Raw genomic sequence first — 11,275 nt, forward strand, 5'->3', positions numbered from 1 at the left:
CTGGAGATAGGCAGCTCCTGGGCAGAGGCACAGTGTTTGCAATGCCCTGGTAGCAGAAGTATTGCATCCATACCATACAGTTTTAAAAGGATGCCGTGTGTCTATGGGAAGACTTTGAAGCTAGCTGCTATTTTATTGGCTTGTTCATTGTTAACCAAATGAATGAAGGTGTCTGGGGGTGAAGGGAGGGTGCCAAGTTTCAAAGGGCAACTTAGCTCAGCGCAATGAAGTGTGGTGTCATAACAGGAGCTCCTGCAGCGGCAGGCTGGAGCCGGAGAGCAAAATGCTGGAGAAGATTCAGAAGGCGCTCACAGTTCGTAACCGCACCATGCGGGAGCTGCTGGCAGAAGCACTGGGGATGTTCATCTTCATGGTAAGGAGGAGATGGGCCCACATGTTTGTGTCTTTTCTTGTGTGTGGTTGAGAGGGTAAATGTTTGCAGCAGCAATTTGCAAGGTCAGGGGTTTCCTACCACGTCCTCAGGGTTGCTCAGCAGCTGGATGCTATTGCTCACCCCTTTGCTCTGGTAGGGCAGCAGTTTCCCATCAGATAGACTGTCTGTCAAAAACCTTCTGGAGGAATAAAACAATGGAGAGGGTGGGGGGTGGGTGCTGACAGAAGGTGAAGCAGGTGGGGATGAGCTGCTCTTTCAGTTCTCTTCCAGCAGAAAAATGAGGAAGAGTCTGGGAATGAAATCAAAGGGCAGTGTCTGGTCAGATGGGGCAACACAACACTTGTGCCAAACACCCTGAAAGATCCCATGCTGTGAATTGAGGCTTTTGTTCCTGTTGTGCCAGAAGTGATGGTGTGATTGGGTGTTCCTGCACAGGTTTGGGGAGCAGACTTTGAATCCTCTACCACTGACAGCCTCTGTGAAATGAGAACAGTTTTCATTTGTCTTCCTCTTGGGGTTGCCAGGGTGATGGACACCTGTGAAACTTTCTGAAGCCACAACCCACCATTAGGAGACATAATTACAAGGCATAAAGCATGCTAGGATTTCACTTTTGGTTTTCTGACGCTGGCAAACGAATAGTGCTTATCCAAATCATACAGAAACACCCCCCTTGCCTGAGGGATCTGTTTCACACAGGAAAAGCAAAGTGGTTTTGAGCTCTCAGCTCCTTCAGAGGGAGAGCGTGTGGAAGCCTTTGCAGTCAGAACTGATCCCTGGTGTGAGCGAGGTGCCCACCAGAACCAGAGCCTCTGTGTGTTGGACCAACAGAGCAAAATGAGATCCTCCCTCTGAAAAGGTCCAGTAGCTGTCTGTGCCAACTTACTACACCTCGGCTTAGCCTGGGCTGAGACACTTTGGACTGGACAGAGGCTGGCACGGAAGGGCTGGGGATAGTCCAAACAACTTGCACTTGGAGATTTGCATAGGAGGAAGATAAGATTTGTGTAAGCACGGGGACCTTTTGACACCACTGTCTGTACAGATACAGGTGCTTATTTTCAATGGCAACAACTACATGTGCAAAGAATGCTCGCTTTTTATCACATCTTATGGCACTTAAGTTCCTTGGAGTTCACTCCTACTGCACAGGCAGTTTTGCATGTATTGGAAGTCAGAGCACAGGCATCTGTCACTCCTCAGCAGGAGCTGAGCAAATCATTTTCCTTTTCCATCCCCTTTGCTTTTGCAGGTGCAGTTTCTCAGGTGACAAAGAACAAGTTCACAGGTGTCCCGTGAGGGCTGTCTCTGAGAAGAAGCATGAGGAGACTTTTCCCTGACAGTCCAAGGCAGATTTTGTAGCCTGCAGCTCATGTTGGCTCTTCCCTCACTGATCCTCATGAGGGAATAGAGTAGGACGAGGGACCCTGCACATGGATCCCCATCAAAGGCTGGCAACAAACAGCATCCAGCAGCTGAAGGTATCATCCAGCATCCAACTTTTCAGCAGCCCCCTGGCCCTCAGTGCAACCTGGAATGTGCTGGATGCATCTCCAGAACGCCTGTCTGGCTGTTGTTTGGACAACAGCACTCAGCCCAGGGCCTCTCACTTTAATGAATAGACAATGTTCACACAGGAGGGAACCAGGCAACGGGGAGTAGACAGCATAAGGAGTAGGGAGGTAGGGGAAAAAAGGGTATTTTGGGACTGTGAGAATATAAGGAGAGACCAGAGGTTTGGATCTGTGGTGAAACATGGATTCTGTGGCCTGTCCTACGCTTTTTTCAGGAGACTGGTGTTCAGCTGCAACAGTCATGTCGCCTGCCCTGCACCCCTCTGTCTGCACCTGCATGCTGTCCTGCAAAACCTGTGCCTTATGCATTTGGCTTCTTTTGGATGTGGCTTTAGAAATGTCAGAGATGAGTAGGCAGAGATTTCGTAAGGGCTTTGCAGATGCTGGGGGACACCCCAAACATTGCTTTTGGGGGCTTTTGCTGATGCAGACTGAGAAGGGCCCACACCATGGAGGCTGTAGCTCTGTGCAGAGCACAGAGTGTGGGTTGTGTATGTGAGAGATAAGAATAGTGTCTCTGGGGAACAGGGGATTTTCATGAAGTCTGAAAGGGAAGAGGGAGAAGAGATGCATGAGATAAAATTTGGATCCAGGCAGAGTAGCCAGAAAAGATCACAGTCTAAACAGAACAGGCCAGAGCAGAAGTTTAGATGCTGGAGAACATACTGACTTTTTTGTCTTGGAGGCACATGTCACCTTGGATAAACATCAGTGCAGTCCAGGGAACAGGATACACGCCCCAAGCCCTAAGTGGTTTGTGAAGCACAGAACTCAAGAGAAGCTTTGTCCTTATCCAAATTTCAGTGTAAGAACTGTGCAAAGAACTTTTTTTTCTGACAATATTAAAAAAGTGAAATAGAATTTACTTTCAGGCCAGAGCAATTTTTTGAATCTGTCTTTTCCTGGTGGAGTTTATTTTTATCTTCAATTTTTTTCCGGTTCCCCTTTAGTCACTAAAAAGGTGTTGAAATTCTGGCTGTTTTCAAACTAAAAGTATATGTGTTGAAAGGAAAAGTCAAACCAGAATACGTTTTTCACTGGAATAAGTTACCAAAATTAAAGTTGAGTTTGGCAAATAGCTGTGTGCTCCCCAAACTACATTTCTAGTCAATAAAATGCAGACCAGGAAAAGAAAGACAACAAGAATTTGCCCACCCTCCCTCCATACATCTTTGGCACCGTCTCTGGGTGGTCTGTGGTGATGCTCCCCTGGCTCATGTCCCTGGTTTCAGGCACAGACACCCTTACCGTGGCTTGAAAATGCCCAGTGACTTTGGGGGAAAGTCACAGAATCATAGAATCACAGAATGGTTTGTGTTGGAAGGGACCTTAAAGATCACCTGGTTCAAAACCTCACGCCATAAGCAGGGACACCTTCCACCAGACCAGCTTGCCCAAAGCCCCATCCAGCCTGGCCTTGCACACTGCCAGGGAGGGGGCAGCCACAGCTTCTCTGGGCAACCTATGCCAGTGTCTCGCCACCCTCACAGTGAAGAATTTCTTCCTAACATCTAATCTAAATCTCCCTTCTTTCAGTTTGCAACCATTACCCCTCGTCCTATCAGTACACTCCCTGATAAAGAGTCCCTCCCCACCCCTTGCTTTCCCTTGGCAGTCCTTTCACTGCCCTGCCAACACTGTGGTTCCAACCTTCCTTAACACGCCTAAATGTCCCAATGCTCTATCTCACTCCGGAAAGGGCCCAGTGCCAAATTGAAAATACACAGTGATCCCTCTTGACCCTCAGATCTCAGTGTGGGGGTTTGGGGGTTGTCTCCCTGTACCCAATCATGACTAGAGTGCCTGGTTTGGTGTGATGGGCACCAATGAGGAGTAACCTAGGTACTGCTTCAGTTTTTGCAGGGGAAGGTCCTTCGTTCTTCATCTGCTGATCATGGGCACCTTAGAATCCTCCTGTCTTTGGGAGTTTATTAGTATCGCAGAAAAAGTAGCAAAGAAGCTCAGTCCACCACAGCAAGAACACTACTTTTAACACTCCTTTCTCTCTTTTTTCTTTCCACGCACCAGGTCTTTGGCTTGTCTTCTGTGGCACAAGTGGTATTAGGAAGAGGAGACTTTGGGCAGTATCTGAGCATCAATTTGGGATTTGGCATTGGTGTTACCCTGGGCATCCATGCAGCTGGAGGAATCTCAGGTGAGCTAGACAGTTGAGCATGGGACGTCTCTATGTTCCGTAAAGGCCACATGCATCAGGTGCAGCAGGATTGGGCTGCGGAGGGGCGCGTGATAGCCTGGCAAGGCAGGGCAGTGACCTCACCAGAAAAAAAGGCAGTCCTAGGGTCCCCTAGTGGGAAAAGCAGAGCAGGTCTGGTGACCGTAACCAGGGTCAGCCTTACGACCCAGTGATCACAGCCAAGTCTGCAGGGGGGAGGCAGGTCTGAGGTTAAGCCAAGGAGTTGGTATGGCATGGCAAAGTTAGGAGAAGCAGGGGACAAGGCAGGCACAGCATACCTACAGTATGCTGACTCCAAACGCATGTGCTGAGCTGAGACGGGGCAAGCGGGATAGGTAGAGCAGCGGAGGTTCGGCCACTCCCTCCTGCTGCGGTCAGCGGAGCCAGGTTTCAGCAGTGGCCCCGTTAGGCACTTGTGGTATGCCATCATGGCCCAAGGAGACAAGGAGCTCTGAAAATGTGCTGCTGATGTGGCCCATGGGGAAGTAAATCATTTATTGCAAAGGAGAGCTTGCTGCTGATGTTGCAACAAGGAATGGTATGCAAATTTTCTCCTTATCGTCCACACCCATGTGCAACCACCCCACACAAACTCAGGAGGTGGTGTTTCAGGGCCATGGGGCGGTATCTTTCACATGACAGAGCATTACCTTTGCCTTGTGCAATTCCTGCATTCATTTGCACCAAGAGAAGAGATTAAGGGCTCTAGTGAGCAGAAAATTAAAGCGAGTCCTTGCTCTTGAACTGTCAGAGCAGAGAGATGTCCAAGGCTGGGTCTGGCTTGGAAAGGAAAATTTTTCCATGCAAGCAGTCAGCTCTTCATCTCCCTGTCCTTTTGGAGGTGGTGGAGACATCCTGGGGAAAGCCGGCTGAGGAAAGTAGATCCCTTCAGTCCCAGGTGACATTTGAGATGGAGCAAATCTGCTGAAGGCTGGGTGGTGGGAGAAGGGATCTCAGCTCAGCCAGCAAGTCTGGTTCTGGAGACAGCTTTGGGGCTTCCTGGCATTGTAATTTGGCTTCATTTGTGTCACATCTGCAAAGGATCAGAGGATCAAATTAAAAAGGATATTCCCCTGCCGCCATTTCAGTTGTGGTTGTGGGACTGTAGCAGGCAGTACATGCACTTTTGCTTCACTCTATCCCACGCTTTGATGAGATGATGTCTGCCTGCATCTTGCCTGTTTCTGAGTCTGGAGTAGGAGATGGCCACTGAGGTTGAATCATTTATTGACCCCTCAATTTTACACCTACTAGGTAGGAAAAGCAAGTATTTTCTTTGGACTCATGGGGAGGTGAGGCCTGGAGAACAAACACGGTCTGCACTGCAGGCACCAAATCTGGAACCACTCACCCTTTCTCCAAAAGCACCGTTGCCATACCAACCTCCTCCATAGACAGTGTCCCCTCAAAACAGGGAAAACTGGTCTTGCACTGTATGAAAGCCACATACTAAGAGATGTAAGGAAATGCAGTCCAAGATTACAGACTCTGCAGGGCAAGGACAGGGTCTGTTCCACACTCACAGCAGCAACCATGGTCTGGGCAGGATTGACCATTCTGGTAATTCCTTAATGCAGTGACATCTAAGAGTTAATCTGAGTCCCTGCTGACAGCACTACGTAGGATTTGCTTTGTAGACAAGAAGATATGGGTCATCAGTGGTTGATTTTGCAGTTTGTTTCCCCAGTGTCTCATGCCTTGTCTGCCAGATGTGCTAAGGGCCCACAGCTCTCATCAGCCAGGGTGCTCAGCTCTGCTAGGATGAGGCCCTCCTTGTCTATCAGGTGTTTTCAGAATGTCTTGCGATTGTTTGGGATAAGATTTGCCTCATCTACCTGTAGCCATATAAAAGGTGGGTGATGAGTCTAAGTTCTGGGCTCCCTTTAAGCTGAACAGAGAGAAGCCCAGAGGGAAACCCATGCCATGCCAAGAGAGGTATCTCTGACAGGTAAGATGACCCACTCTCTGGAGGCAGCCTGTGGTCTGCAGAAATTTTAGAAGACTAAAGCCAGGAGCTCTCTGCTCTGCATCATTCAGCTGCCCAGGGAAAATGGGCCAGTTCTGAGTCTGTGCAGGAGGGAGATCCTGCCCTGAGAGAGCCTTGGGGTTCTGGAGCAATGTCTGGATGGTTACTGTGGGCTGTGGGGCTTGCTCCAAAACAACATCAGGGCTGAGGCCACTCTCTTTTGCTGTGATTTTGCAGGAGCTCATCTGAATGCAGCCATCACCCTTACACACTGCCTTTTAGGAAACCTTCCCTGGAGAAAACTCCCAGCTTACCTAATTGGACAGTTCCTGGGCTCCTTTACCGCAGCAGCCACCGTCTTTGGCCTCTACTATGGTATGATTGTGTCTTTTATCACAGGGGTTGCTGTGGGCACCATTTCAGTCTTAACTCACAGTTCATCAAAACTATTTTCTTTTATAGTACCCAGCATGATGTCCTGGCTTGTGAGACACACTTTCATAGCTCAAGGCCAGAGCAGGGCCCAAATATCTCTGGGAGGGATGTGCAGTTCCTGGAGAATGCAGGTCCTTTCGTCTAGGGCATTCCCACTGCCAAAACCTGTCCTCAACTCAAGGCCAGTAGATGCATTTTGTCAGCATTTTGTTTCCCGTGTCTGCAAGAGCTTGAGTTAGAGGGACTACCATGTATTAGGTACAGCTGGAGCTCTGGAAGACTCTGCTGGTCTGTGGAACACAAGACAGCAGTCATCTGTGGTTTTGAGTTGAGAGCAGAGGACCCACCAGCCGTTGGCTCCAGCATGTCTCAGTCTCTGAGGGGCAGAGGGGTGGAGGCCTCCGGCACATCTGGAGTGTCCAGCCTACCCCAGGCTCCTGGAGCAGGGACAGGGAGCTGCTTGGCATAAGGAAGCAACTGCAGACCAAAGTTTGTGGATAACAGATATTAGTGACATCATGCCCTGTGAGGTGTGTGTCACCTCCATCATATCTCCCATCGCCTCTCTTCCCATCAGTGTCGGTGCAATGGGTGGACTTGTGTACAAGCCACGTGAGATGAACTCTGTGCTAACTCCCATCATTCCCATTTCTCCTAGATGCTCTGTACAACTACAGCAATGGGAACTTTACAGTGATGGGACCAACTGCCACGGCGTCGATCTTCTCCACTTACCCTGCTCCCTATGTATCCTTGCTGGAGGGCTTCTTCACAGAGGTCAGTGGGGACTGCTGTGGTGTGCTACGGGAAGGTGGGTGGTAACAGGGGCTGCTGCAGGTCTGCTACAGGGGACTCACAGGGCTACATATGCAGACACAACCACAACCTCTACTTCAAGGAGCCCACCATCCAGGCAGGGGTCTGAGAGGTAGGATCCAAGGCACCTTGGTGGCTGAGCAAGCCGAGAAGGTAACACCTGCAGGCTGCTCAGCAGCTTGGTCTGAGTGCCCTCCAAACACCCTCCCTGCATGCAGCCCAAGCAACAGGAAGAGAGAAGCTGAGCTGCATCAGGAACCATCTACTCTGGGCTCTGGGCAGTTCTCTGAACTTTTCTTCCAATTTTTGGATCCTACACCCACTCCATGCTCACAGGCAGGTCTGCTGACTGCACCTCACTGGCACAGAGGGCCTGGGACTGCCTTCACATGAACACAGCCTCTCTGGATTGAACCTCTAGGGCATGAACAGTCCAATTTAGACTGCATACAGTTGTTTCCTAGCATACAATACCATGTCCAGATGTCCAGAAATAGGAAAGGGATGCTGCAGGGCACATGGAGCGCTGGGACACTGGAGAAGGAAGATTCACTTCTAATTCAAATTTGAGGAGGTCTTTATCTCTGTCAGCTTTATTTCTGAGCTGACAAAACTCTTTCCTGGGCATGATGAGGAGGACAGTGAGAGCTGGAGAGCCTACAGGTGAGGCCTAGTCACTCAGCCTCCTGTGGAGCACGCAGTGTCCTTGCTGCACAAGAAAGCAAACGACAGTGACAGGGCCTTGCCAAGACCTGCAGAGTTTCTGCTTTTGTTGGCATCTCTGCAAGCAGTCCAAGTCTCTTAAGCTGCATTTTCTGAAGCAGAAAGAGACAGGAGACATCAGCTCTACTCAAACCACAGTTCCTGACATCTTGGGCACTGCAGATCTACAAATGCTAGCTATGTCTGGTCACAGGTCAGAGATTCACTTTCCCAGATGCGAATTTGGTATCTGCTTTTAATCCTGAAAGGGCTAATGCAACAGGCTATATAAAACGTTACTCTCTCTAGAGAGGTCTCATTAGCAGTTTGATATGGCTCTGCCTCTGTTAGATTAAATGTATTTAAAATAACCCATGTCCCTAACTTGAAAGGTGGAGGGAGAGGACAGTGCTGAGTAGTTCATATTGGTTCTAGAGCATTTTTGGTGATGAGGTGGAGATGTTTTTCCTGGGAAATGAGTCAAGAATTTTTTTCAGTCCACCTGTGAGGAGGGAATAACATTGAGGTACTCCCTGACTTGATCATACCATGAATACCACCTGCTCCTCCATTCTGGGTAGTCTCTTCCCCTCTGCTGAGCGGGATCCTTCTGTCTTCCCCATTCTCTCTCCTGACCTGTTCTCCCTTTCCTGCTTCTGCAGTTTATGGGGACATTGATGCTGCTCCTGGGCATTCTGGTCATCCATGATGAGAAAAACAACGGAGCCCTGAAAGGCACGCAGGCCCTGCTCACGGGTATCCTGGTCCTGGGCATCGGCATGGGGATGGGGATGAACACAGGCTATGCCATAAACCCCTCTCGGGACCTGCCCCCGAGGGTCTTCACGGCAATCGCTGGCTGGGGAATGGATGTCTTCACGTGAGTGACCCGGTTTGCTTTCAAACTGTTCAGCTCACAAGAACATGAGACAAGCCCAAGATAAAATGGTCCTGAAGCCTTTTTCTTTAGACCAAGCAATGGTATTGCTGCAGAGTGGGTTCTCCATTCTCAGAGAGCAAGCGTTACGCATTGAGGAGCCCCGTGCATTATGTACACAACATCTGGCGTACACTAAGTCTCCAGCGTGGGATTCATCTTGAGATTCAGATACCTTAATTTGGTCACCAAATCAGCTGGTTATTGAAGTGACTGGAGATCCAGAGAGCGATTCAGCTCACCTGAAAGCAGGTACCTAGTGCTGGATTGCTGAAGAGCTCTCCTAAATTTAGGTCTCTGAATCTGGAGATGAAACCCTGCCTTCCTCTATCTAGTAAGATGGTGCCATGCTATGGCTTTTTTCCCATGGTGAGGGAGGGCATTAGCAGAGTTTCCTGTCCTGGCTTCCCATTTTCATTAAATTTCCAGAAACTTTGAGAGCTTCATAGATGAGGTGCAGAAGCTATTTGAAATGGGGAGGGAAAAGGTCTGTGTGTGTGTGTGTGTCTGACAGTCACACTCATCAGGATCACACAGACATTTCTGTAGGAGAACAAGAAACTGAAGACAGTGCAGAGCCACTTTCCCAGGCCGATAGGGAAAATGACCCTCCCTCCAGCAACTAAGCTGGTGGATAGACAATTTGTTCAAGCCAGTTGTAGGGCCCAATATGTGAAGGGGGACTAGTCATCCCTGCTCACACAGCTCACTCCTGCCCCAACAGACTCTTCTCACGTCACCCAGCGCCATGTGTCGGCAGGGCAGCGGTTCTTCTGGCTCACCAGCTGCCTCTTCTGTGTTTCATTTTAGGGCTGGACATCACTGGTGTTGGGTCCCAGTCACAGCTCCGATTCTGGGAAGTCTCGCTGGTGTTTTAATCCACAAACTCTTCGTTGATTTTCACAACCAACCTGTCCCAGAAAGTGGAAATGAGAAAGGCCAGCCAGTGGTGGAGACTTCTACACTGTGATGGCCACACACTCTGAGGAAAGGGCCTGACAGCAAAGCCTATACAGACATATGGACTGACAGCCAAAGAGCAACCAAGCGGATAAGGACATGTGCAATGGTGCTGCCAGTCCACACTGTGTCTCCACCCTGCAAGTGGAGAAATGAGGGACTAGTCTTCAACAAACCTACTCTGCTTAACCAGACAAACGGAGTTTCTGAGACGCTGGGCAGAACCTGGGTAGGGCTAGACCTGGCTGTGACCCGAAGAAATTATTCAATCATCTCCCTGTCTAAAATTCTACCACCAAAAAAAGTCATCACATTCTGCAGAAAAGCGAAGCAGAGCTGCAATACTCCAGATACCTGTATGTTCATAGAAATCAAAATACAGGATCCAACAGTGGCAGAAACAACTTAATTAAAGAAATTTTGATCTGGAATATTCTTTGGTAAGAGGTAGATACCACACTGATGGACTAGGGGCCTAGGCTAGTTTCCATTTGCTAACCTGCCACCCTAACAAACACCTTGTTTGGCACAGCACAGAGAAAAGAAGAGCAAGGACAGGCTGAAATAGAAACCTGAACTGAGGTGTTTTGTTTTTTCTTTTTCATGATTGGTTTTCTTTTTTTTGCTTTTTGATCTGAACATTCTCCTGAATCCTGGCACAGCTCTGCTGAAACGTGTTGGCGTCATGGAACCACACATGTTACTTACAGGCTAGATTTCAACTATCACCATATGAAAGGATGCAGACAACTTCTGCGGTAGCATCCCCAAGCGGAAAAAAACAACCTCTTTTCTCCACTTGCAATGCATGAGAAATGTGGGAAGAGGCTGCCTTGCTCCTGGAGGAATTCTGCCACTTCCATCTGAATGAGCAAGTGGGCCTGCAACAGCCTTACGAGTCTGAGGTATCATCGGATTAAAAGCAAAACAGTATCAGAAGCTGCCTGTTCCCAGGGCGGTGACAACAGTGTTAGGATTTCTAGAAAGTGCTTAAGCAAGTATGGTATGTATGTCAAGCATGTGACTGCAGTCCCCGGAGTGGTTGCAATGAACACACAACACAGGGATCTGCAAGAGTAGGAAGTGACAGAACTCCAGAAAATAGCATTTACTGGCTTTAACGATCATTCACATCTCTCTATTAGGAAGATTACTAATGTATTACTGCGGCATGGGGTGGGGTGGTAGGTGCTGACATCTCTGCTTCCTCATTAGTAGAGCAGCTACAGCAGATCTTCATCCGGCAGAAGACGCACATTGGCTTTAGAGGGCTGAAAAGCATTAGAGGATTTTCTCT

General features: G+C 49.0%; 1 protein-coding gene across 1 annotated transcript; it reads left to right on the plus strand.

The window, feature by feature from the left end:
- The first annotated feature begins 283 nt into the window (after positions 1-283).
- LOC104346638 (aquaporin-7) lies at positions 284-9,988 on the plus strand. Its single transcript, XM_009951454.2, has 6 exons — positions 284-373; positions 3,997-4,123; positions 6,366-6,503; positions 7,222-7,340; positions 8,744-8,961; positions 9,829-9,988. Exons 1-6 carry the CDS (start codon positions 284-286, stop codon positions 9,986-9,988), a joined length of 852 nt encoding a protein of 283 aa, XP_009949756.2.
- The last annotated feature ends 1,287 nt before the right edge of the window (positions 9,989-11,275 follow it).

Source organism: Leptosomus discolor, chromosome Z (assembly GCF_034619465.1).
Source record: "Leptosomus discolor isolate bLepDis1 chromosome Z, bLepDis1.hap2, whole genome shotgun sequence".
NCBI lineage: Eukaryota > Metazoa > Chordata > Aves > Leptosomiformes > Leptosomidae > Leptosomus > Leptosomus discolor.

Excerpts from the sequence above, each read along its gene's own strand:
- LOC104346638 (XM_009951454.2), top strand. The coding sequence starts at position 284 with ATGCTGGAGAAGATTCAGAAGGCGCTCACAGTTCGTAACCGCACCATG. Across the intron at positions 4,124-6,365 it reads TGCAGCTGGAGGAATCTCAG|GAGCTCATCTGAATGCAGCC; the intron begins GTGAGCTAGACA and ends GTGATTTTGCAG. Across the intron at positions 6,504-7,221 it reads CGTCTTTGGCCTCTACTATG|ATGCTCTGTACAACTACAGC; the intron begins GTATGATTGTGT and ends CATTTCTCCTAG.